General features: G+C 59.3%; 11 protein-coding genes across 11 annotated transcripts; 5 read left to right on the forward strand and 6 right to left on the reverse strand.

Annotated features, from left to right (window-relative positions):
* Window positions 1–39: 39 nt before the first annotated feature.
* Window positions 40–3,096, forward strand: PSEUBRA_002434 (Phosphatidylinositol-4-phosphate 5-kinase, core; the record flags this gene model as incomplete). Its single annotated transcript, XM_016435571.1, has 1 exon — window positions 40–3,096. One exon carries the CDS (start codon window positions 40–42, stop codon window positions 3,094–3,096), a length of 3,057 nt encoding a protein of 1,018 aa, XP_016293028.1.
* Window positions 3,097–3,675: 579 nt separating this feature from the next.
* PSEUBRA_002435 (Small GTPase superfamily) lies at window positions 3,676–5,547 on the forward strand (the record flags this gene model as incomplete). Its single annotated transcript, XM_059464849.1, has 1 exon — window positions 3,676–5,547. The coding sequence occupies one exon, from the start codon at window positions 3,676–3,678 to the stop codon at window positions 5,545–5,547; it is 1,872 nt and encodes a 623-aa protein (XP_059320739.1).
* Window positions 5,548–5,874: 327 nt separating this feature from the next.
* PSEUBRA_002436 (Glucosamine/galactosamine-6-phosphate isomerase) lies at window positions 5,875–6,684 on the reverse strand (the record flags this gene model as incomplete). Its single annotated transcript, XM_016435595.1, has 1 exon — window positions 5,875–6,684. One exon carries the CDS (start codon window positions 6,682–6,684, stop codon window positions 5,875–5,877), a length of 810 nt encoding a protein of 269 aa, XP_016293030.1.
* Window positions 6,685–7,457: 773 nt separating this feature from the next.
* PSEUBRA_002437 (Cation/H+ exchanger) lies at window positions 7,458–9,890 on the reverse strand (the record flags this gene model as incomplete). Its single annotated transcript, XM_016435586.1, has 1 exon — window positions 7,458–9,890. The coding sequence occupies one exon, from the start codon at window positions 9,888–9,890 to the stop codon at window positions 7,458–7,460; it is 2,433 nt and encodes an 810-aa protein (XP_016293031.1).
* A 702-nt stretch (window positions 9,891–10,592) lies between these two features.
* On the forward strand, window positions 10,593–13,328 carry PSEUBRA_002438 (Nucleoporin interacting component Nup93/Nic96; the record flags this gene model as incomplete). Its single annotated transcript, XM_016435567.1, has 1 exon — window positions 10,593–13,328. One exon carries the CDS (start codon window positions 10,593–10,595, stop codon window positions 13,326–13,328), a length of 2,736 nt encoding a protein of 911 aa, XP_016293032.1.
* A 594-nt stretch (window positions 13,329–13,922) lies between these two features.
* Window positions 13,923–15,515, forward strand: PSEUBRA_002439 (Cation efflux protein; the record flags this gene model as incomplete). Its single annotated transcript, XM_016435569.1, has 1 exon — window positions 13,923–15,515. The coding sequence occupies one exon, from the start codon at window positions 13,923–13,925 to the stop codon at window positions 15,513–15,515; it is 1,593 nt and encodes a 530-aa protein (XP_016293033.1).
* Window positions 15,516–15,571: 56 nt separating this feature from the next.
* Window positions 15,572–17,167, reverse strand: PSEUBRA_002440 (Aminoacyl-tRNA synthetase, class II (G/ H/ P/ S), conserved domain protein; the record flags this gene model as incomplete). The annotated part of the gene is made up of 1 exon (XM_016435600.2): window positions 15,572–17,167. The coding sequence occupies one exon, from the start codon at window positions 17,165–17,167 to the stop codon at window positions 15,572–15,574; it is 1,596 nt and encodes a 531-aa protein (XP_016293034.2).
* Window positions 17,168–17,371: 204 nt separating this feature from the next.
* Window positions 17,372–19,876, reverse strand: PSEUBRA_002441 (Mitochondrial carrier domain protein; the record flags this gene model as incomplete). The annotated part of the gene is made up of 1 exon (XM_059464850.1): window positions 17,372–19,876. One exon carries the CDS (start codon window positions 19,874–19,876, stop codon window positions 17,372–17,374), a length of 2,505 nt encoding a protein of 834 aa, XP_059320740.1.
* A 309-nt stretch (window positions 19,877–20,185) lies between these two features.
* Window positions 20,186–21,046, forward strand: PSEUBRA_002442 (uncharacterized protein; the record flags this gene model as incomplete). The annotated part of the gene is made up of 1 exon (XM_059464851.1): window positions 20,186–21,046. The coding sequence occupies one exon, from the start codon at window positions 20,186–20,188 to the stop codon at window positions 21,044–21,046; it is 861 nt and encodes a 286-aa protein (XP_059321272.1).
* A 63-nt stretch (window positions 21,047–21,109) lies between these two features.
* On the reverse strand, window positions 21,110–21,745 carry PSEUBRA_002443 (uncharacterized protein; the record flags this gene model as incomplete). The annotated part of the gene is made up of 2 exons (XM_016435594.1): window positions 21,110–21,625; window positions 21,713–21,745. 2 exons carry the CDS (start codon window positions 21,743–21,745, stop codon window positions 21,110–21,112), a joined length of 549 nt encoding a protein of 182 aa, XP_016293036.1.
* A 562-nt stretch (window positions 21,746–22,307) lies between these two features.
* On the reverse strand, window positions 22,308–25,268 carry PSEUBRA_002444 (Mitochondrial escape protein 2; the record flags this gene model as incomplete). Its single annotated transcript, XM_059464852.1, has 1 exon — window positions 22,308–25,268. One exon carries the CDS (start codon window positions 25,266–25,268, stop codon window positions 22,308–22,310), a length of 2,961 nt encoding a protein of 986 aa, XP_059320741.1.
* Between the last annotated feature and the right edge of the window lie 50 nt (window positions 25,269–25,318).

Here is a 25,318-nt window from a genome sequence, read left to right on the forward strand (position 1 = left end):
ACACTTCCTCATACGGCGGCGGCCGAGACATGAGCGAACATGTTGATACACTCCTCTGAAGCAGATACGCTCAACTCCATTCGTCTAGCTCTCGAGCACGACGAACAGCAGATCCGCGTCAACGACAGCACCGGCGAGGTCTATGATATCACCATCTCAAGGTCCAACCCCTATGCATCGCCCTTCGTCTCCCCTTCTGCGACCGTCAACGACGCCGCTCACGACGCTTCACTGTCTGGCGCAAATGGTCACACATCAACATCCTCATCAGCAGGTCACCGTATCCTGAGGCTACCACAGCTCGTAAGCAAACGCGCGCACGGCAACCATCACCCTGTTCAACAGCCAGCCACCGTCGAGTCGCCAGGCCCTGTCGAAAAGCAGCTGCCCGATATCCAGGAGCTGAGTCCTGGTCGCACTTCACAGCAGAGTGCCGTCTCTTCCCATCGCTCGGGCGGTGCCTCGCCCGCATTAGTTGAGCCTATCGCTCGTCAGGATGCAGCATCCAAGTCGCAGTCAAGCTTCACTGCCCCAACACGGCATCACCCGTTCCTCAGCGAGCTGCCACCCTCACCGCCTCTTGAGGCCGACTACGTCAGTGGCCACGACTCGCGCAATGGCCTCATGAGCCACGTTGCAAACGGATCGCCAGCTCACGTTCCCACTTACCCTGGCAATGGCGCAGTGCCATCCTCGTCGAAAGCACTGGAACAGGTAGCTGCGCCCGCTCCCGCCCCCATCTCGCTGCCATCTAAGCCACCCGTCGCTCGCCGCGCCAACACATCGGACGCGGCGACTTTGATGGGAGCTGGAGCACCGGTCGCACAAAGTCCCGTAGACGAGCCCACGTCCATCAACGGCGCTGATGTCAACGCTGCGTCATTGCCGCAAAAGCAGCAGCAAGCAGCGAGCAGTAGCGCGTATTGTCCACCTGCCAAGCTCAAGGAACGCCGCAATGCTTCCACCGCATCCACCGCCAGCACTGCTTACCGTACCGCTTCGGAAGTAGGAGATGACGATGCGTCCGTCCCTCAACAAAGGATGGCCTCCAACGGCTCGGCGTCGTCTCACTTGACCAGCGGCTACGAGGGCACCCCGGCAACGCCTACGATTCGACTCACTCACGACGCTTCGCCTTACCACCACGATGCTCAGAAGGGCGCCGAGGCGGGGTCATCCCTGCTTGCAGTGGGCTCGCACGCGAACGGAGACCAGCCAGTGCCACCCAATGGCATTCCTCCTCGCCAGCACATGTCACGTCGCAACACTACCGGCTCTGCGATGCAAGGGCGACGCTCGCAGTCGGCTGGCAGCACCACCCAGTCGGTGCGCAGATCCAGTCGTGACCGCGAGTCCACCTCGCCATACCCGGGCCAACCTTGGCTCGCTGACGCGCTCAACTCACCGACAGCCGAAGGCTCGACGCACGCCCTCCGCACCGGTGATGCCGCTTTCGACGAAGAAGCCGCCAAGCATGCCGAGCAGCTGCGCAGGGACCGTCGCTACAAGGAGCAAAAGGCACGCGACGCAGCAGCCGAAGGCTCATCAGGGGACAAGGACCACACCGCCATCGGTGCTGCAGCTGGCACGGACGGTGTGGTGGGTGCTCTGAAGCGTTCGAAGACGGGCCGCGACTGGCTCAATGTCAACGCCAAAGACAAGGAGCGCACCGACCGCGTACGCGAGCGCGATGAAGATGCCGTGCCCAAGGTGCTGGTGGGCAATCTCATCGGAGAAGGCCACGCCAACTACGTGCTCATGTACAACATGCTCACGGGTATCCGCATCGGTGTCTCGAGGTGTCAGGCCAAGATGAAGCGTTCGCTGTGCGACGCCGACTTTACCGCCAAGCACAAGTTCACATTCGATATCATCGGACGAGAGCTGACGCCGCACGCCAAGTACGATTTCAAGTTCAAGGACTACGCACCGTGGGTGTTCCGTGAGCTGCGCGAGCACTTCCACCTGGATGCCGCCGACTATCTGCTGTCGCTCACGTCCAAGTACATCCTGAGCGAGCTGGGCTCGCCAGGCAAGAGTGGATCGTTCTTCTACTTCTCGCGCGACTACCGCTTCATCATCAAGACCATCCGACACTCGGAGCACAAGTTCTTGCTGCGCATTCTCAAGGACTACCACGAGCACGTCAAGGCCAACCCGCACACGTTGCTGAGCCGCTTCTACGGATTGCACCGTGTCAAGCTGCCGCACGGTCGGAAAATCCACTTCGTCATCATGAACAACCTGTTCCCACCGCACCGTGACATCCACGAGACGTACGATCTGAAGGGATCGTCGATCGGCCGCGATTACCCGGAGGAGAAAGCAGCGGCGAAATCCGGCGCGGTGCTCAAGGACCTCAACTGGCTCAGGCGCGGGCGCGAGATCGAGCTGGGCCCGGAGAAGCGAGCGCTCTTCGAAGCGCAACTGCGCAGTGATGTTGCCCTCATGCAGCGACTCAACATCATGGACTACTCGCTGCTCATCGGCCTGCACGACATGCGCCGCGGCAACATCGACAACCTGCGTCAGGACAACCTGCGCGTCTTCCAGCCCGAGACCAAGGAGCTCAAGCGTCAGCCTACGCAGGTGAAGAAGCCTGGTAACGAGCAGGACGCCTCTGCACTGCGACAGGCCGTGCGTCGGTCTGATCCGAAGGCGCTCAACTCGCAGCAGGTGACCAAGCTGCCGGACCGCGATGTGAGCGAACGCCGCCACTTCCTCTTCTACCAGGACGAGGGCGGATTCCGATCGACGGACGAGCACAATCAGCCGGGACACATGATCTACTATCTTGGTGTCATTGATCTGTTCACGCCGTACACGTCGATCAAGCGCGGCGAGACGTGGTGGAAGGGCCTGAGGCAGAATCGACACATGATCAGCTCGGTCCCGCCCAAGGAGTATGGTCAGCGCTTCTTTGATTTCCTCTGCAGCGTCGTCACCGGCGGGGATAAGAGCCGGAGGCCAAAGATGTGGGGCTTCACGGAGAAGGATCTGGCCAAGGCCAAGGCGCAGGAGAAGGCCAATGGTAAGGCTCAAGTTGAAGGAGATGCGCAGACAGAGAAGGCGCCGGAGATGGTCCAACAGCAGTAGCCCGCGAGGCTATGGTCGCTTGCTCGTCACCCACCGCCATTCACATCCACACTCATTTCTCTATAGACCCAAGCTCGCACGCCAAGCTATCGCTACGCTGCACACACACTCTCATTTGTTACTCGCAATGTCCACATACCCCTTCGGGAAGTCGCAAGGTAGTGTCACTATCGCAAGACCCAGTGTGATCTGAACCGAAGCATGGCGTGTTCTGTGATTGCGGGGAGGGACAAGTCGCGTGTTGTGGTTCGCGTAAAAAGAGCGAGCTGCAGGAGAGGTTTAATTTTGGGCTCGATTCCTCCACCTGAGCGTCTTGGCGTTTGGATCGCCGCTGTGCATCTTGACCTGTGCGCACCATCGTCATTCCCTAGAGCACTTGCAGTCATGCGCCGCAAGTGACGAGCAGGAGCGTTATAGCTGCTGCTTGAAAGCATAGACAAGCAGAAACTACGACTGTATAGACTGGCGACTACGACATCGCAGCAGGCACGGACGATCTCGACCATCAAGGACACAAATACGGACAGTGCAGCGCACACGATAGACGGCCGTGCTCATCAGCAGTCTCGACCTCCCACCATGCCGTCCAAGATTGCCACCCGGGGTGATCGCCGCTCTCCATCAACCACACCGACTCGTCATCCGCCAGCCCCACACTCCACCACCTCTCGCTCTGCAATCTTGCGCCGTCTCCACTCGAACCACGAGACAACCTCGACGCTCCAATCTTCTGCGATCGCGGCGATGTCCACCCTGGCCCCTTCGGCGATCGGGCCCTCTTCCCCTGCGACCTCGCTCCACGCGCTCACTCCGAATCGCGCAATCAAGGTCGTCCTGATCGGCGACACAGGTTCGGGCAAGACCTCGTTGCGGCATCGCTTCCTGACGAACCAGTTCTTCCCCTCATACCGCGCAACGATCGGAGCGGACTTCATCACGCGCACCCTGCCCGTTGACCCGCTCAATCCAGACGGCGAGAAAGCGACACTGCAGATCTGGGACACGGCCGGTCAGGAGAGATTTCAGAGCTTGGGAAGCGCGTTTTATCGTGGCGCAGACGCCGTAGTTGTTGCGTTTGATGCGAGCAGCGAAGGTGGAAAGGAGAGGGTGAGGGACTGGGTCAAGGTGTTTTTGGACAAGGGGGATGGGTTGGGGGAGGAGGAAAAGGGGAGCTTCTGCTGGATTTGCGCGGCGAACAAGGTCGATCTGGCAGATGTGGATCGAGAGGCGGTGTGGGAGGTGCTCGATTCGTGTGTGGCGAGAGGAGTGGGGCAGGCGGATGTGGGGCTGGGTGGCGAGGGGGCGGGCGAGCCCGCGGATCCAGGGGAGGTATTATCGAGACCCGATCCGAACGGGACGGACAGCACGCCGAGTGGGGAGGCGGCGGACACATCACCCACGCCAGCGAGCAAAGACGCAAACGACCCGGCACCGAACGGAGGAACGGTCAAGACGCTCTACGCAACACCGTTCAACACGCTCTCCCAAGCGCCGCAGCTGAGCAGCTCGCCCACCGCCGCATCCAGCAAGCAGGATTCGGGATCTGGGTTTCTCTCGAGTTGGAGGCGCAAGTCGAAACCTCAACCGAGCCAAGCGGGGAGGGGGCATGCGAAGCGTCAGTCGATCCGCAGCATCGAGGTGTTCCAGAGCGACAGCGAGGAGTCGGATAGCGGAACAGAGGGAAGGTCCAGAGGGTTCGCCTTCCCTTCATCGTCCAAAAGTCGGACCGGTGGGATGCAAGATACTCCTCCACGCAGCGTTCAGAGCGGCAGCAAAGGCGGCGAACGACGGCGAATGGACTCGACGCTGAGCACCAACGCCCCTTCCGTGTATCACACTCCGAGGGGGAGCACGGTTCTCAGCGCCAGCCCGTCGCTCACTAGCACCCTCGCGGGGGAGAGCAGCAGCACGCACCTCGCCGCTGAAGATCAACCCAAACAGAGCAGCAGCGCGCACCTGACCCCATCTCGCACCCCCACAGCCGATAGCAAACGCACCTCCATGGCTTCGTCCACCCTGACCATCCGACCGCCAAAGAGCATCAACGACCTGTTCAATCCTTCCTCAGCAGCACCCGCCTCCCCCTCCTCACCAGCAGCACCGCACGCACCGCCCACGCCAACCTCCACCTTGCCCCCCCGCACCCCGTCCACCATCTCCATCCCCGTGGAACCCGCACCTCCCCCCACGACCGGTGCCACCGCTCATGGGCTGGAACAGGGCTTTACGCTCTTCGAAACGTCCGCCCGGACAGGTCAGAACGTCGACCGGCTCTTCGCGCACATCGTGTCGCGCGTGGTGGCGCACCAGGCTTGGCAGGTGGCGCAGTTGACCGAGCAAGAGACGCACGAGGAGAGGAACGAGAGGGAAAGGAGGGAGGAGGAGGTCATGCGACGCACCATCCGGCTTGCGAGTGGCAAGGGCAACGAGAGGTGGTTTGGCTGTTGTTAGTTTTTTCGGCACACCGTAGACGGCAATGGATCATAGAGCGATTTTGACGACGGATGGTGCAACGTCACCCCACTGTGGAGCGTGTCGCACGGCGAAAGCGAGACGTCACACATCGAATAGTCACACAGCGAGGCACATCGAATAGTCACACAGCGAGTCGACCCGTCACACAGCGAGTCGACCCGTCACACAGCGAGGCGACCCGTCACACAGCGAAGACAACCCCGTGGCCAACAGACAATGTCACACGACAGCGTGAAACGAGAGTGTCACACACGAAAGGATTGACAAGGAACTCATGTTTTGACATTGCTTGGGAGGGGAACGCTACAACTTGAACTCGGACCTTCCGTACTTGGTCGTCTTGCTGGCAGCGTCGTCAGTGAAGAAGTAGATATCACCTGGTGGGCTGGGCCTCACCCTGCTAGCGGGGAGACCCAGTTCTGGCTGATCGAGGACCTTGCTGAGCATCTCCTGTTTGCCCTCTCCGGCCAGGACGAAAGCCAATCGATGAGCGTGATTGAGCACGGGGTAGGTGAAAGTGATGCGCTTGGCGGGGGGTTTGGGGCTGTCCTCGATGGGGGCGACCCACCTGTCCTGTTCGGTCAGCAGTTCGTGTCCCGGGAACAGGGAGCAGGTGTGACCATCGGGGCCCATCCCGAGCAGGATGAGATCGAACACGGGGTTTCTCACCGCTTCCTTCCCCGCGAAGGCCGCAACGAGCTGTTTCTCGTACGCATCGCTCAACTCCTCCGGATCGTCCATGAGGCTTTCATCGATGGTATGGATCTGTTCCCTCTTCAACGGCACTTTGGAGAAAAACTCCTGATGACACAGGGCGTAGTTGCTATCCTCGTGATCCAACGGCACAAGTCGTTCATCGCAGAAAAACACCTCCCACTTGTCCCACCTCAACGCCGCGTCGTCGGAACGGGAGACGAGGTACTTGGCCAACATCTTGGGCAACGACCCGCCCGAGGTGGCGAGCGTAAACTTGTTTCGTCGTGCGATGGCATCGTTCTGGGCTTTGATGACGAAATCGGCGAGATTGCGAGAGAGGTCGTCCGAGGTGGGGAAGGAGAAGAGGATGGGATCGGCCGGTTTTTGCGACGGCGCCTTGGCGTCCATTGGCGGCATGATGGGCAGGTGTGAGAGGTTGACGCTTTGCGTGGGAGTGTATTGGTACCCCTGATCTGGAGTGCAGACAAGTGTGTTATGTGGTGTTCTTGACAGTGAAGACGGAGGTGTCACGGTTGGCAGCCAGGAAGAATGGTGTGGATCAGAGAGAGATGATAAGAGTCAGAAGCGAAAGAGGAGTTTGAAAGGGCGCGGCGGCGGCGACGGCGGATGTCGGATATCTCTGGAAGGGAAATGCGCACGGGCTGACCGCCCAACAGTCACAAAGTGGAGATTTTTTCCCTCGCACTGCCGCTCTGCTGCCTGTTTTTCGGTTAGTGCGTCCAAATGCGTGAAGATCTCATCGGACGACGCTATTTTCGCTGCGCCTCGCCGCCTAAGGCTATCGATCTCGAACCCACTCCCTCCGCTCCTCGACTTCGCAACTCAAGCCACTCATTCGCAGAACGGAGAAACTGATACTCCATATACAGTCATGGTGAAGAAGCTGCCAGGCAACGAAGTGTGATATCGAGATGTTCGTGATCGGAATGAGGGCAAAACGTGGGCATCCCAGCCACAGAATTCTTGCCCTGCGCTCAGTCGAATGTGCCAGAAAAACGCGTCTTTCGCAGACCACCTTTCAATCTCACATCTCGGATTCGCGAACCGGACGACGCTCGCGCTAATCTCGGTCCGCCAGAACGACTCGACGGCACAGTTCAACGATCACGATCACGAAGATGTTTCGCAACGACAGATAGCATTACTGTACAAGTAGCGACGACGAACCATCAACCTTGACTGATATCCCCATCGCCCGTAAAGAACGATCTCCTCGTCGGCGTGCTCGCCCCGCTCCTCGAGCGCGCACTGGCAAACGTCGAAGTGGCATCGATCACAGGCGTCGTTGCGTCATCATCGTCCTCGTCAACCACCACCGCGTCCCTCTCCGCCGGATACAAGTCCGCATCTCCGTCCTCCTCCACCGAGAAGAAGCTCCTTCTAGCGCCGCCGACACTGGCGTCGGCGCTGAGAGGGTCGAGCGCGGCGGCGTCCCTCGCTGCGAGACGCGCTGTTTTGCGCTCTTCATGCTTTCGCGAGGCGACCGAGTTGCTGAACAGCGGAAGCAGATACTTCTGGTCGATGGCTTGGAACCATTGACCGTCCTTCATGACCAGCCCGGCGCGGTCGAGAAGCTGTTTGGCGGGCGAAGACGTCGTTCCGTCGGCAGAAGAGGCCTCCTGCACAGCTCGGCGGATCTCGCTCAAGCTGGGTTGCGTACCAGCGTAGGGTGTTGACGCAGAACGGCCATGCGCCAAGCTCGGGGTCTGGAATCCGCTACCCATCGGACTGAGGGGCGAGAGATCGCCAGTGCCGATACCAGGCGTGGACGAGCCCGAAGGAAGGTTCTCTGAGGAAAAGTAGGGCGGATCGTCCTCCTCTTCCAAGTCATCCGCAAAGCCGCCTCGATTGATGCCGCCTTTTGTGACGGCACCGCTGCTGTTGTTGCGAGCGTACACCGAACTGCTGAGGCTGTGTTGTCGGCTGTGCGGCGCACTGAGCGAGTCGCGCGGGGTGGGAGGATCGCTGCCATCGCGGTAGTCTCCCTTGAGTCCGGAGGGGTATCGCTTGCCTTGCCGTGTCAGTCCCGCGCGCTCAGAGGCATCCCGGTAGCTCCCCGAGTCCATGTATGTCCTCCTCGCCATACCTCGCAGCCGCATCACATCGTCCTGGTCCTCGTCGTCGTCCGATTCGCCCTCGTCGTCCTGCACTCCAGTGCGGATACCCAGGATCTCGAGCATCTGCGCGGTCGTACCACCAAACACGATCACGGTCAGCACCACTGTGACCAATACCGTCGTCTGCAGTGGAATCGAATTATCGCCCTCGATACCAGCCGAGAGCGCGAAGCCGACCGCACCTCGCAGACCAGCCCAGAAGAGCATGATCTGATACTGTCGCGGCAGCTCCTCCTCGCCACTGCCACGGGGCACGCCGCCACCTCCGGTCGCCCTTGCACGTCGATTGTTGCGAGTGCGTTTGAACGCATTGACCGCGCCGGCGATGGGGAATACTGCACAATACCGCGAGATGACGACGGCCAGAACAGTGACAATGATGAGCAGCGGCTTGTACACGAGATAGTCCTGCGTGAAAAGACTCAGGCCGAGATAGATGAAGATGAAGTTCTCCGAGAGATTGGCCAGCGTCTGGAAGGTGTAGCGTGTGGTCCGCTGGGTGCGATGTGACATGTTGTGGTAGGCATAGTGCTTGAGCGTGATACCGCAGAAGAGGAGCGAGACGATACCGCTCATGGTGACGCCGTTGCTGAAGAAGTAGCTCATGTAGGCGATGAGTACCACGAGGCAGCTTTCGAGCTGCGGGAACGAGCCGAGGCGCGAGTGCTTGAGCATGAGCGAACACGCCAGACCGAAGCAGACGCCGAGGAACATCGAGACGGTGAAGACGACCAAGAAGAGGCCGATACCGTGGAACACGGACGAGACGTAGATTTCCTTGCCGCGGAAGGTGGAGAGCACATCGAACATGACGATGGACACGGCGTCGTTGAGAATGCTCTCGCCAAAGATGATCGAGTATAGCTTGGGGTCCACCTTGTACGTGTTGAAGATGGCGAGGATGGTGACTGGATCAGTTGCACTCAGAGTAGAGCCAAAGATGAGACATTCGAGCAGCGTGAGCGAGATGGACTCGAGCTGAAGGAGCGACCACAGATAGACGATGACACCAATGACGACGGCACTGATGACGGTGCCGGCAAACGCAAAGACGAGAATGGTGCCGAAATTGCGGAAGAAGTTCTCCTGTCGAAGGTCGTAGCCGGAAGCAAGGATGATGGGGGGCAGCAGCACGTTGAGCATGATGCTGTTGCTGAAGCTGAGCATCGCCTGGACATCTTCTCCGGGACCGATACGGAGACAGACGCCGACAAACATGCCGGCAAAGAGACCGACGATGGTCTCATGCACTGCGGTGATGCGTTTGACTTTGAGGTAGTAGGATGTCAAGAAGGAGAGGATGAGGAGCGTGAGCACGAGGAAAATGGCGATGGAAGAGTCTCGTTCTGCTTGCTCTGCATCCGGGATGGGAAGAGGCTCTGCTGTTTCTGTCGGCGTGGCGATCACGGTAGAGACGACCGTGGTGGGTGAGGGTGCCAACGTCGGGGTGCCTTTCTCTGGGTACTGTGCTGCGACGGTCGCCATTGCTACCAGAAGCAGCAGCACAGCGCCTCTCAGCATTTTGGTGACCGCCATCTCGGCCTTGGCTTGGGCTGGAAGCAGATCTCGGAAGAGCGCAGTCGGGCCTGATGGAATGGAGCGAAGTCTTCAGAGGTAGACGAGATCCATAGATAGACTTCTTGGCGAGATGCGAGCTCGTTCGTACACAGGAAAAGCGACGTCGCTGTTCGCTCAGTGATGGCAGAATTGAAAGTAGAAGGTGGTAGTGGCTCGTGGAAGGGGCGTAGACGAGAAGATTGTAGATCATGGTTTCGAGATACAAGGAGCGGAGTTGGAGAAATCCCGAATGGCTTCCCGCGGCCAGACAAGCCGACAAGTTATGCACGATCCGTGCATGCAGCCGAGCCGAAGACCCTTTCATAGTTCACACACTCTAACACCTTCAAAGTGGATCTTAGCCCCGATCTCTCGTCGACGCGAAAGAAATCAAGGTCAAAGCGGTGAGGTGAGGTGTCGGTGTTGTTCGACCATCTTTCTTCTCATCAACCTCTTCCTCCCATTCCGCAGTTGCGTGACGATCATCGTGCTGCTTGACAAGACAGCAACAAGCTTCACCGTCCACTGCCTCGGCTTCAGCTTCAGCTTCACTTGCGACAGTCACGCACTCCCTCTCCACACTTGGCTGACACGCAGCAGCGTCGCAAAACGCGCAGTCGATCCGCAAAGATGAACGACTATCCTATGGACGCTGCGCCGCAGTCGCTGTCCGAGCTCCTTCAGCAATCAAGAAAACTCACAAATCATCTTGGTCGCTCTGATCTCCCTCAGATCCAGCTTGGCCTCGATCAGATCGAGAACCAGAGTCGCAAACTCGTCTCCAAAGGCCTCCGATCCGGTTCCGCCCAGCCCGGAGATGCTCGCGCTCACTACTTTCTCGCCAATGGCGGTATCGATGCAGCGCAACTCGCTGATACCATCAACTCGGCCAACATCGCAAGCACCTTCGAACCTCTTCAGCCTATCTACGACACGGATGTAGAGAGCTACCTCACACACGAGCATCAGCAAGTCATCATCAGCGCCATCGAACAAGGCAGACGCGAGACGCTCCAGGACTTCCATCGCAACCTGGATCGCACTATGCACCGCGACTGGGAGAGGCAGAAGCGCAAGATCCTTGAAGAGCTTGGACAACATCAGCCATCAAGCACGCCAACAGCAGGTCGTGACGTCGATCTCGATGCTTCCCGTTCTGGTTTCGGCGCATCTACTTCAGCACACACTTTGCCCGCCGGCTCCAACGCTACCTCGCAGATGCACGGCAAGATGGCTCGCTATCAGATGGTCGTCTCCAGACTCAATTCGTCTCGTCTCGAAGGCTACAGCCTGGCGTTGGCGCACGCCTTCATCGATGCCATCTCTGGCCTCGGCGAGGATGCAAAGAACAAAGAACTGCAAGAGAGCTGGAAGGCGCTCGCTTCCATGGTACGAGAACAGAATGTCCGCAATGGCGAGTTCAGTGCCAAGCCCATCAAGGAGCGACAATACGCCCCTGCTTATGTCGACCTCAAAGGCTGGAACGGCGTGGATGGCATCGATCTCCGCAAGGAGCTCATCGATGGCTCAAAAGCTTTCCTGGAGAACGAGTTCGAGGAGCACATGGAGCAGGTCATCGCCGCCAATCCCGTCCTAGCACAGCGCGGCGGTGCACCCACCGTTCGTTCCACAGTCAGCGCCTTCCTTCGTGTTCAGCATCTCAGCTCCACCAACCAGTGGAGATCCGACTTGGCCAAAGAGCTTGATGCATCCACCAATGTGCCCATCTGGGCCGAGCTTTACTTCCTGCTCCGCATCGGCAAGGCCCGAGAAGCGCTCGAATGCGCGTCTGAAAACGAGAACCGCATCCGCTCTACCGACCCCTCCTTCCTCGCCTACCTCAAAGCCTGGGTGGACTCGCCCGACCGCCGTCTGCCGCGTCTGCTCAAGGACCGCTTCATCGCAGAATACAACTCTCGCTTCCGCACGCTGCCCGAGGTGCACGATCCGTACAAGCTTGGTCTGTACAAGCTCATCGGCAGGATCGACGTGTCGAAGAAGTTCCCCACGCTTCTCACCTCAAGCATCCAGAACTGGCTGTGGCTGCAGCTCAGCATGGTCCGTGAGACCTACGATGAGGATGCCGATGCTCAAGACTCGGTGCGCGATCGCTTCACGCTGGCAGATCTGGGCGCCAAGGTGGAGAAGTTTGGCGAGTCGTACTTTGACCCCAAGGGCAACCGACCGCTGTTCTACTTCCGCCTGCTGCTGCTGTGCGGCCAGTTCGAAAAGGCAGTCGGCTTCCTGTTTTCGCGCTCGGCTCATCAGGTGGATGCGATCCACTTCGCCGTGGTCCTTGCCTACTATGGCTTGCTGCGGGTTCCTTCGCAGGCAGTCTCGTCGCAGGTCGAATATCTGGTGGCCGAGTCGGACGGACAGGGCGGCAGCATCGCCTCGATCGACTTTGCCAAGCTGGTGCAACGCTACGTGCGTACCTTCTCGCAGACATCGCGCCGAGATGCACTGCAGTATCTGTACCTGATCTGCTTGCACGCGGATGTGGCCGAGCCAGTAGGATCCGAGCAGGTGCGACGCTGCCACGACCTGATCCGCGCGTTGGTGCTCGAAGCCCACCCGACCGAGTTCCAGGAGCTGCTGGGCGATGTGCGAACCAACGGCGCTAAGACGCCCGGTCTAATCGAGAGGAACCTGCCTCTGATCAAGATCAAGAACGAGCGCGAATTCCTCTCCACGATTGTGCAGGTGGCTGCGACGCAGTGCGACATGGCGCACCGCACCGAGTCGGCCATCCTGTTGTACAATCTGGCGGGTCAGCACGACACCGTGGTGGCTGTACTCAACAAGGAGCTCGGTGCGCGACTCACCGAACCCAGCAGCGCCGCAGAATGGAAGTCGACGGGTCTTTCTTCCGGTGCCTCGTTCTCAGCGGCCAGCAACCTGGTCACGCTCGCCACTGCCATCCTCGACACGTACGAGAAGCAGTTCGGCTATTCGGGCAAGAACCGCGATACCTGCCGTCGACTGCTGGAGCTCAAGAAGGCGGTGGGCCTGCACAGCGAAGGCCACAACCTGCAGGCGTTACAGACCATCGAAGCGCTGCGCATCCTGCCTCTGGATGCCGAGTCGAGAAAGGACGTGGTGGCCATCACGCGCAAGGCGGAAGAGTTCAAAGAGGTGGACGAGAACATTGCACGCAACTTTTCCGAGATTGTGCTGATGACCATGACGATCCTGTACAAGCTGCATCAGGAGCTCAAGGAGAGCATCCACAGGAGCGGCACGAGCGCGATGGACGAGTACCGCGCGCAGGCGCGGGCGTTGATGATGTGGGCGGGTATGCTGCGCTTCCGCATGAGCAGCGAAACGTACAGCCAGCTGACACGATTGGATGTATTCATCCACTAATGCACTGCACTTCGTAGCGGCTTGATTGGAAGATGTCGAGGTCACGCCGTTGTGCACTCATACAACTTTTCAATGTCATTCACTGCCAAGCACGCAATGTTGAGGACATGACAATCAGATCTGACCTTGTTTGCGAGCGGACCCTGAGAGCAGCTCTCCGACGGAAGCGACCTTGGTCGGCTTTGTCGCAAGAAAGGCCTGCGCCAAGTCGTATCTGGCAATGTGACTGTCATCTGCGTTCGATGCGATTGGCTGAGGAGCATGCGAGGTTGATCACGTTGCCCTCGAAAAGCAATGCCAAGAAAAAGGGCAGAAGAAAAGTCGATTTTTGCAAAACGCCGGCGAACAATTGAGCCGCTCGCCGCCCGGACCGTGCGGCGCAGGACCCCAGACCAATTTTTTCATAGCCGATAAGGCGATCTGATAGCAGCAAAGCAGCAGCCTGCGGTGAGGCGGAGAGGCTGTGTCAAGTGTCAAACGCGCGCCGCGGTACACAACCGCACCCTGACAGATTTGTTTGCCTCATCATCCGTTCCGAGTACACAAGCCTTCCTTCTCCTCACCACCATCTCCCCTCGATTGGACGACGACAACATGTCGCACATCATCTCATCCGCCATGTCCGTGGCGCAGCAGAAGCTGGGCACTACCTCGTCTTCCAACGATGGCCCCGATCATCAACCCGGCCTCTCTCCCCCACTCTCCCCCACCGGCGAACAGGACATCGAGCTCACTGCGCCTACCCTCGCAGCAACTCGCTACTCTTCGCGTCGCCCGACTACGGCGCCTTCATCTCCTCTTCCGCCCCATCTGCAAAAGTACCAGAACAACATGGGCAAAGACATTACGGTCGACGTCAACATCGGTCCCAGCACCTCCTCTGCCTACGCTCGTGCTCAGGGCAGCGCCGCTTTCCACCATGCTCACAAGCACCATGGTCGCTCCTCTTCGCCTTCGCCCGCAACCGCGCCTTTGCCGGCCGCGCAAGGCGATGCTGAAGCCAATCTGGATGTACCTGCCGAGGCTGTTGCCGCCGCTGGCCCTTCTCGCTCGCGCGCCAGCTCCTTGGGCTTCGCCGGTCTGGGGCCCATGACGCCCGGCACAGAAGAGACCGACCCGCTCCTCCTTCGATCGCGCCTGGTCGAAGAGTCCGAGATTCGTCGTCGCCACTCGGGCAAGGGCAAGAACAAGCGTAGCGAGCGTCAGATTCGCAACTTCTACGAAGCGCAGAACGAGCACATCGAGCGTCTGCTCAAGCCCATCTCGGCCCACGCGGACGAGGACAAGCAGGCGCAGGAAGCCTCTGCGCTCAAGGTCAAGATCGCCGTCTACGGCTCCATCATTGCCAACTTTGCGCTCGCAGCGCTGCAGATGTACGCCGCCGTCAGCTCGCTCTCGCTCTCGCTGTTTGCCACCGCTGCCGACTCGGTGTTCGATCCGTTTGCCAACCTGGTGCTCAACTGGCTGCACCGCAAGAGCGAGAAGGTGGACGATCGCAAGTGGCCCATTGGCGGATCGCGATTCGAGCCCATTGGCAACATCACCTATGCCGCTCTCATGGGTATGGTCTCGGCGATCTTGGTGGTCGAATCGATCCAGGAGCTGGCTACCGGCGATGGGGACAGGAAGCTGCACATCCCGGCGCTCATCGCTGTCGGTGTCGCCTTCACCACCAAAGCCGTGCTGGCGGTCTACTGCTTCGGTCTGCGCAAGTACAGCTCCCAAGTCGAGGTGCTCTACCAGGATCACCGCAACGACCTCTTCATCAATGGCTTTGGTATCTTCACCTCTGCAGCGGGTGCTACCATCGCGGGCTGGATCGATCCTGCCGGAGCGTTGGTCATCTCGACCGCCATCATCATTTCCTGGACCCGCACTGCGTTTGGCGAGTTCAAGACCCTCGCTGGCGCCGCGGCCCCAACCGACTTTTTGCAGCTCGTCACGTACAACGCCGCCCTGTTCAGCGACGAAATCCAGGCGATCGAGAGCGTACGCGCCTACAGCTCCGGTCCGAGGTACATTGTCGAGATCGATATCGTCATGCATCCCGAGACGCCGCTGTGGAAGAGCCACGATCTGAGCCAGGCGCTGCAGGACAACTTGGAGAGTCTCCCCATGGTCGAAAGGGCCTTTATTCATGTCGACCACGAGGTCGAGCACGCTTTCGAGCACAAGAAGGGTGTCTAGTAGTCGAAACGACCAATTGTAAATGCTTTTCTGGATGATTGCTGTCAACTTGTGTGTTACCAACTATGCCCACGATCCAATTTGCAAAAGAGCTCACGCAACTCTTTAATGTCGTACTGACCCCCTTTGGCCTGGCCTTCGCCACTCCATCCCCCCTTGGCGGCTAACTCCTTCAACCTCGCCGGCGCACTCTTATCGTCCCGCCTCCGGACATTGACCGTGTTGGTCTCCATCTCCCTCTCGCCGACCACGAGAATGTAGTTGTACCGCGCCAGCTGGGCTTTGCGGACGAGCTTGCCGAGTTTTTCGTTTTGCGCGTTGTGTTCCCGATCGACGTAGAATCTTTGGAGGTGTCGTTCGGACGACACGGCGGGCGAGGTGGACGGGTGGATCCCCAGAGAGAGGTACTTTGTGAGGCCTTCTGCGTATTGTGTGAGTTGGGGATTGTTCGTCTGGGCAGGAATGACGATGGCTTGACGAGGTGAGAGCCAGAACGGCCACCAACCGGCCGTTTGCTCGATGAGAATCGCCATGAACCTCTCTACACTACCCAGGATGGCGCGGTGGATCATCACCGGTACACCCCGACCCTCTTTGGAAGAGGGATCGGCGTACGACAGATCGAAGCGTCGTGGCAATTGAAAATCCAACTGAATCGTCGCCGTTTGATGTCGTCTCCCTTGACCGTCTACGAGACGAATGTCGATCTTGGGCCCGTAAAATGCGCCATCGCCCGCGTTGAGTTCCCACGCTCGACCACTGGCGTCGAGGGCCGCTTTCAACGCCGTTTCCGCCCGATCCCACTCTTCGACCTCCCCAATAAACGATTCTTCCGGACGAGTCGAAAGGACCAGTTCAAAGGAGCTGAACCCAAAGGTATCGTATGCACTCGTGAGCATGGCCAACATGCTCTCGATCTCCTCCGCTACCTGGTCGGGTGTGCAGAACACATGTGCGTCATCCTGATGAAACCGTCTGACCCTCGTCAACCCGGTCAGTGCGCCCGAGGCCTCGTTGCGATGCAACGGCGAGAACTCGGCGTACCGAATGGGCAGATCGCGATACGACCGCTCCTGGGAGGCAAAGATCAAACAGTGCCCTGGACAGTTCATCGGTTTCAACCCGAACGACTCGTCCTCCTTGCCTTCCCCAATCGAACAACACGCCGACCGCCCCTCCACACTGCTCGCCTGAGGAGGGGAAGTGGTGCGGGTAAGACGCTCCTTGTACCCCTCAGCAGCAAACATGTCATCCCGATAGTTGTCCCAGTGTCCACTACGCTTCCAGAGGGAGGTCTTGTACAGTTGAGGCGATTGCACCTCGTCGTAGCCGTAGACGTCGTAGAGGTCGCGTACGACACGCTCGACTTTGCGCGCCAACCGCATGCCGTGTGGCAGAATGAAAGGTGTTCCCGGCGAAGAGTCGTGTGTGAGAAAGAGGGATTGCGATTTGCCGATCGAACGGTGGTCGTTGGTAGAGGTGGGGGAGGGATCGGTCGAGGTCGAGGGAACGGGGTTGCTGGAGGACGAAGAGGAGGCCCTCCATTGCGATGATGCAGCTGCGACGGCTCGAGCTCGAGGTGAGGGCCGTGTGACTGCTAGTGTGCTGCGCAGCATTGTACGAGCGAGCAGCTCGGGCCCGTGACGACTCATCTTGCTGCGATGTAGATGGTGTAGGCAAGGGTGCAGGAAGAAATGCTCGCAAAGCTGTCAAAAAAGGCGTTTCGTGGAGCGATCTGCCCCGGACACGCTCTAACAATTTAAAAAATTATCACGTCGCCATTTCGGCGCCATCATGCTCTGCGAAATGCTAGTCGGTGTATGTATGCTACCTCTACAGTGCCGGGAGTGTACGTTCTAGTTCAGATCGCCTCCTAGCCAAGCGAATACCAAGAAAGCAACGCCATAGGGCGAGGCTAGTCTCTTCAATGCCCAAACGACCCTTCCGCTGCCCCAATACCTGCCTCCCTTGGCCAGCGTCGCCTTGTCGCTAGCGCCAAATCCACCCGCTCTCCTCGCCGTGTGCGCAGATGGCCCAGCCTTGCCGTTCCCTGTGACTAGACTGGAGCTTACTGGGTTGTTCAGAGTCCAGTTCTTCTTCATCTTGGCCTCGGGGGAGTCGGCTGCCCTGCGACGCGACGCAAGCGACATGAGCAGCGTGCGTTGGGCGACTGTGCTAATCTTGTCCGGGATGCTGATGGTCGGAGTAGCGGTATTGGAAGAGGGACGGAGCTGCTTATCCACACCAGCAGCGGCACGAACAATCTCGTTGTCCAGCACCGGTTTGGGGATCTCGGGCAGGAAGGGCGCAACGAAGTAGGTATGCAGCAGGAGGAGAGGGATCGATGCCTTCGATGGGTCTAGCCCACCTGCGTGGAGCCGGTCGAGCTTGGCCGTGGATTGCGCGTGCTCGATGAGCAGGGTGAGGAAGCCAGGTCGCGTTGCGAGGCTGGGTTGTGGCCGCCTCGACCGCCCTTTCGCGCGCGTCGTTGAAGTCGCGCACTCTGTGCTTTCCGTTGAAGAAGGCGTTTCCTCCTTCAGCGGCGATGGTGAGGGGGCTGACGACTGTTGCGCTTTTCTCGCCTGCAGCGCTCGCGTGCTTGTGAGCATGGGCTTGACAAGGGTGTCCGTTGCTGGTGAACGTGATCTAGCAGCAACGAGGCGCAGAGGGTGTGGTGGCCGCGGAAGCATAGCCCGTTCGAAGATTCTCGACATCTGGTTTCCCGACTTGTTCGCCGCACGCAGGACGAGAAAGTCCGGGCGTCTTTGAAACGCTCTTCCGCCAAGCTGCTTCGCCCTGTCTGCTGCGCTGACCCTGGCACCCTTAACCACGGGTCGCCCTACCGTGCTGAAGCCGGTCGCACCAGAGTCTGGCTGACTGTGTGTCCTCCTTGATGCGGCACGAGTCGATTTGGAATGGGACCGATAGCCTGGTTCGCGCTTGCCTTGTTCCCACTGCTTCCGCCCTTCGAAGATGACCACTCGCATCAGCTCGAAGGGTCGGCCAACCAGTTCGTACGACAACGCACCTACGGCGCCTCCAATCAGCAGAATGATGACGGCGACGATTCTGCCCTCAACCGTGCGTGACTGGTTGTAGCTGACGTCGGCGTCGTTTGCCGATCTCTGGCCATCTCGGATCCACCGTCCGATCTGGCCTGCGTCCTCGATGTGCATCTCGTCGCTACTCTCGGACCTATCATCGGACTTTCGTCTCCCGACAACGTTTGACCCTTCGTCCTGCTGCTGCGGCTGATCGACGGCTGGACCTCTGGGGCGTACGATGCCAAGTCCACCCGCGTTGAACCAGGCGCTGACCCGGTCCACCGCCGTTGATGCAAAGAAGGCTCCTCTCCTTGACACCTCAAAGATGAAGAAGAAGCTGCCGAATCCGACGCTGTCACGAATGAGCGACAGTGCCAATCCGGAGCCGTGAACGCCGCCACGCCATCTCTTGAGACGCTTCTCCCACTCCTGACGCTTCTCTGGCGACATTGTGAATGTCTCTGCAACGCTCGCATTTCCGTTTCTGGCGTTCCTTATCGACGTGGTTGCAGGCTCTATGAGAGCGATGAGGCGGGCGCGCAGTGTCGGCTTTGGCGCACGCTTGGACCGTTCGATGGTCTCGTTTTGCACGTCCTGCACGAGCTTGTCGCGGGCGATGGCGGGGGCAAAGGGCAGGATGGCAGCCCGGAGGATGGCTCGCCAGGAGATGGTCGTGATCGGGTGTGCGTGACCGCTGTGATGGCGCGCATTGGACCTCTGAATGATGTATCGCACGTTGTCCAATGGCGCAGAGAGAAAGCACTGCGCTGCCCCCGCGACCGCCCCTGACGCCGTAACGATCCACAGCGGCGTCCACTTGGGCTTGGCTTCATCATCGACCACCTCGCCTTCTTCCGATTGCCCTACTTTCTCCAGCTTCTTCCGCTTTGCCTTGGCCAAGAGCCGACTCTCTGTGATGCTGTATGCTTCGAATAGCGTGAACCCGATGGCAGTGTTGAACAAGAGTGGAGGCAGCAGCAGATGCGGGATGAAGTTGGAATTCTCTCTACGAAGCAGCGTACGCAGGTATCTGAGACTGAGTGTGCGACCTTCTCGCTTGGCCATAGCTTCGAGAATCGTCCATGACGAGAGCTTGACCGGTCGGAAGAGACGGACAGGTCGTTTAAAGAGGAAGGCGAGAGTGCCAAAGAGCGCACGGATGACGGCGCCACCAAAGGACTCTTGACGAGTAGGCTCGCGGGATCCAGATGGCTTGCTGGTTGAGTTGCGACGTTTGACCGCCTTCTTGGAAGGCTCAGCGTCCTTGCTCGTGGAAGGGCCCGCGGTCGCAGAGGTGATTGCTGAGGTCGCAGACATGGTAGGCAAGGGGCCCCGGCCAGTCGACAGCGTCGGATCAGCGACAGCCTTCTGAGCGATGGCGTAGTCTAGCGCCTTGACGTGGTCATCCCGGACTCTTCTCGGTGTGTCAGCGGAAGGTGATGACCGTAGAAAGGGACCGCTAGACAAGAAGGTGGTGTGTGTGCTATCACAAGGACAACGCACGAGCCCCGTCAGCCAAAATTTCGCATTTCAGACCAACACGTCGATCTTGACGTGGACCCTGTCCATCTCCGTTCTTCCATCACCACCACCATCGTCATCACGCTCTACTCCTCACACAGCAGGATGAGGCGCTCAGCCCGACACAGACCATCCAAGCTGGCACTCACGCTGTCCCTGTTTTTCCTCAGCACGCTCGCCGCTTCTGCCGACACTTCCTCATCGACAACGAATCGCCGCACATGGAGACCAGACACCGAGCTGCCCGGAGCCAAATTCGTCCTCGGCGACGGCAAGAATGAAGGTACGAAGGTGAAAGGATACCAAGGAGAGTGGCCTTTGTGGTCTGCGGAAAGGGCCAAGGAGGCAGATCAAAAAGCGAACGAGGCGGCACAAAAAGCCAAAGAAGCAGCTCCAGGCCCGAAGTCGACCGACACTTCCCCGGCTTCTTCGTCTTCGGCTTCCTCTGACGGACACAAGAGCCCAGCGGCAGAACAAACGACCCACGTCTGCGCACCCATTGGCGAATGCGGACCCTGCCCGCAAGACGTCATCCATCTGCCCTACTGTCGACCGTACAACAACCGCCGCCGCGTCGCATGCAGCCCCGTCTCAGACCTCAACGACCCTAAAGCGATCCAAGCCGCACTCGACGCCGCCAGCACCGCCAGCACAACCGATGTCGCCGTCGAGCCAAAAGTCCTTCTCGGCCATGAAGCGTGCGGCAAGTCGGCAAGGCAAGAGGCGAGAGACTACTTTGAGATGATTGCGGTGATTGCGAGCTTGGCCATCTTCTCAATATGGGCTTTTATCCAGCGTCAGAAACTGCTCTTCAACAGGCAGAGCCAGCAGCTGCAGTCCCGAGTCACGGGTCGTCGCGAATCAGGCCCCCCACCTTCGAGGGTCGGCATGGAGTTCGGGGCAAGTTCCAAGGCGGCAAGAAAGAAGCGTGCCGTCCGCCTCGCTCCATCCTCTCTCGCTCGATAGGCGCTCGCACACAGGTATCGAATGGGACTTAGTTTTCGATTAGCGCTTCAGTACGGTGCGGCTTCAAGCAGTGTTGGCAGTAGACGCATCCCTTCCGATCTCGATCTCACCGACCTTGGCAGCGCCAGTTCCGCTCTCGGTACCAGTCGACCTGCTCACGGTCTCCAACAGCTCATTCGCATCTTTGCCGCCGGAGCTCCTGGCCTCTCCGCCGCTGGTGTGGCTGGCACTACCGGCGCTGTTGGCGGCGATCTTGCGCAGATCCGGCTGGGCCTTGTGCACCTCCTGGTTGCGCTCCTGTTGCATCTGATCGCGCTTCTCCTGGCCAGGTGTGGAGATGCCCTGTTCGGCACCGTTGAGCTGGCCAAAGCCGAGGGAGGAGGCGTTGGCAGAGGCGTCGGTGGGGCCAGCGATGTCGTCGCCCTCGCGTTGGGCCTGGAGAATCTCGCGTCGAGCATCGCGCTCGGCACCGATCTCGGAGCCCAGAGCGGCAGCACCGGAGGGGGCGCCGCCGGCCTTGTTAGGGCCTGCGGAGGAGCCGGGCAGCGAGTGCGAGGCGCGGTCGCCTTGAGCCTCGGCCTGCAGTCAATATCAACGAGAGGTGGCATAGGTGTCAGTAGGGCTGGAAGCGAGCATAAGGAGGCGGGGATGCAGGAGGACACCTACGACAGAGTGAGGAGCTGCTTCGGCACGAGTCATTTTGGATATGGACGTTGATGTTGCTGTTCGTCGTAGCAAGAGGATGTGTGTGGACGTTGGAGGCCAGGGTCGACGATGGGTAGCTGGGTCTTATACACCTCGGAGCAAGCCTCAATCGGAAGAAAGCAGTCAAGCACGTCTTAGTCAGTCGAAGCAACAGAACGTCAAATGGCAGAAAGCAGACACAACCCGAGGAACACTCGCCTCGTGTCGACCCGAAGTCTGTCTTCTGACATGAGCGTGTGAGCGTGTGACTTCATCGACGACTCGCTCGCCAAGCAGCAGCACGCCCTGCACACAGATGATTCATCTCGAGAGCGAGCTCTAATTCGACCAAGCAGCGAGGCTGTAGCCGAGAAACCGGAATTCTGACTGATGTTCTTCCGTTCCGCGTGCTGGATCTGACGTGACCGCCTTTCGCTGTGGAGGTTGACGTCAAGCTTCGCCTCGCTCAGCACACTCTCTCGACCGGGTTCAGCTGGCCACCACGTGCAAGTCACACCATCAGCAGGTTGAGAAGTGGTATATAGCTCCAACACAGAGGCTACTGTACAAGCCTGTTCTACTCGGTATGACTAGCCAACCTCGCCTTGATGGCCGTATTCTGCGCATCGAGCTTCGAGATCTTGGTCTGCAACTCGGCCATCTTGGACATGAGGAATTCGGTCCTTGCTTTGGCCGCTTCGCTGGTGCTGATCGCCTGGCTACCCCCTCCGTTACCACCGAAGATGCCCCATCCACCACCATTCTTCTCCCCGCCCTGTGGCGGGAGGACTGCGCCGCTGGTGCTTCCCGCCCCGGAAGCAACCTTGAACGGCGACCCCTCACACATCTTGCTGATCTCCCCAATCTCGCTTTCGATCGTCCGAATGCTCTTCTCCGCCGACTCGATCGAGCCGGTGTTGGCGAGCAGCGTTTGGGTGTCGTTGAACACCTTATCGCCGACCAACCGCGTGATCGCTTCCTGCATGACCGGTCGACCAGCACGAATCGCACTCGGACGCCCATCGTGGTGTCTCACAGCCACGATCTCGGCCTGCTCCAACGCTTTGATCGCCCCCTCATTCCCCTTGAACTCGTTGTGCAGCAGGCCGTAGTAGCTCACCTCCCCTGAGCGGGCTAGCTTGGTGATCACCGTCCACGCTTGCGACCGCGTCCATGGCAGGGAGGAGGCTTCGGACGCGTCGTCGCCAAATGCGTTCTTGCGCAGCTCTACCACGGAACGTGAAATGATGTCGTGCACTGCAGATTCGACTGTTTGTCCGAGAGAGACTTTTTGCACGAGAGTCTCAAGGTCGGTGAGTCGACCACCGAGCTTGTCCACCCAGACAGCGGTGTCGTTGTCCAGCGTGGCGGCATACTGCGGTTCCGAAGGGGGACGAGGGATGGGGTCGAAGTCCGACGTTGCCAATTCCGCCGCTGTCGCTCGAACAGGTGTGGCGGTGGAGCCCCGGATCGGACCAGCACTCGCAGTGCCGTTGGATGGAAGGGTGGGCAGTCGACCCATCCCGCGCAGCTTGTTGTACACGTAGCTGCGCGCCTTGTCCTCCTCGGCATCCGCCAGTGCGATGCCCTGGAAAGGCACATTGGGCAACGCCTTAGCTAGCTCCTTGCCCATCCCCACCGGATTGTCCGACACAAACACCACGTGCGCGATGCCGTTCGTCACCAGCTCCGCCGCCCACTCGGCCAGAACCTGGTGCAAAATGGCTTGCTTGATGCCCTTGTGGTGGAACTGCTTGATGACGACCACAGGCGAGTCGAACGACTTCTTCTTGTGGTCGCTGGCGTCTTCGCCCGTAACGAGGCTTTTCACCGACTCGAGCGTGTTGTGTGCCAGAGCGGAGGCTTTTTCTTCCAGCGTCTCCTTCTCGTTCGATGCGTCATTTTGACCCGGAGAGAGCGCGGGGGTGGGAGGTGTAGCGGTGGGCTTGTTCTTCTTCTCCGCCGCTAGACGAGCCTTTTCGGCTTTGGCGATGCGCTTTTGCGTCTGCTCGTTGATGTGGTTGAGCGCGTTGGTCGCGACACCGAGCATCTGCTTGAGCTGCGCATCTGTCGGAGTCGCGAATCCAGCCTTGGACCCAATGAGACCCACCGCAGCGAGATCGATCATGCTGTTGATGCTGCTCAACCAGCTGAATACGGGCCAGTAGCCCGTCTCGGTAGCGAGTGCGTCGATGAGCAGCGAGTCGTTTTTGGCCGTCTTTGCGATGGCATCGCAGTCGATGACCAAGTGCTGCACATCGCGCGTGATCGCCTTGTTCACGAGACCAGACTTGCCAGATCCACGCGGACCCGAGATGGTGATGAATGTCGACGGCTTTTCGCGGATCCATTCCTGAATCGTCTCTGCCGACTGACGACGCTCCCACCAGTCATCCACATCGCCCTTGGAACTGCCGTCCGTATCCCGGAACAAGCCCACGGTGTTGCGCTTTAGCCACGTGTAGGCGCGGTACTCGTCGAGCGAGAACGTGTTGTGCACCTTGCTCTCCACCATGAACTCGCGCACGGGGTCAAAGACGATATATGAAATACCACCGATGAGGAAGGCGACGAGCGGGAACACGAGGCGAGGGTGGTTCGAGATCCACTCCCACGCCTGTTTGCTGCGGAGCTTGCTGCGGAAGGTGATGATGAAGCGCGCTCCGTTGGGCAATTCAAGGCCGTGAGCGCAGTTGCGTGCGCTCGTGGCCCCACGGATGCGCGAGAAGGTGACGAGCGCTTCCGATGGCTTCTCCTTGACAATCGATACGATGCGGCCGTACGGACGGAGGGTCTGCCAGAGCTGCTCTTCCGAGGCATCGCCACCTTCGAGTTTGACAAAGATACGTGTGGCAGGGAAGATGTTCATGTCCTCGCGGAAGGGTTTGCCGCGGACGACGTGCACGCCTGGCGTGCCAAGGAAGAAGAGGACGGGGTTGAAGACACGACGCACGCCCGACTTGAGCCGCTTCTCGATGTTGTTGAGCGACTCTTCGCTCTTCTCGTTGGGATCTTCGCGGTAGGAGAAGGTGACAAAGGCACCACCGTCCTTCATTCGCTCTTCTGCGCCGATGACTTTGAATCCGTAGCCCACGCTCTCGTCAGGGGGCAAGCTGGCCTTGACGCGGTCGAGCACGGAACGCTTCTCAAGCGAAGCGAGCATGTATCGAATGTCCCAGAATCCCAGTCGGATGGGGAAGACCGTGTCGAAGTAGAGGTAGCCAATCTTGCGAAAAGGGTCATTCTCGGTTTCGGTCACAGCAGCCTCTGCCACCTTGGCTGCTTCGGGCGATGTGGAAGCCAGCGCTGCGGAGGAAGACCATCGGAGGCCTGAACGGAGGGTTGCTGCATCAGAGATGTGATAGGAGCTCCTAATGGCGTGAAATGGCGACGAGGCGACAGCTGTCGACAGTCGACTCGAACTGTGCAGGGAAGAAAGCGGCCTTGCTACGAGGGCTGACGAGGTCCGATACTGGAGTAGTGATGGCCTCGAGATAGGAGCACAGCGTGCCCGGCTCGATGCTCTTGACACATACATGGTGCCGACCAAGTTGATGCCAAAGTCCACTTCCCTTGAGGAGCGATCGA

Source organism: Kalmanozyma brasiliensis, assembly GCF_000497045.1.
Source record: "Kalmanozyma brasiliensis GHG001 unplaced genomic scaffold PSEUBRA_SCAF19, whole genome shotgun sequence".
In the NCBI taxonomy this organism is placed as follows: domain Eukaryota; kingdom Fungi; phylum Basidiomycota; class Ustilaginomycetes; order Ustilaginales; genus Kalmanozyma; species Kalmanozyma brasiliensis.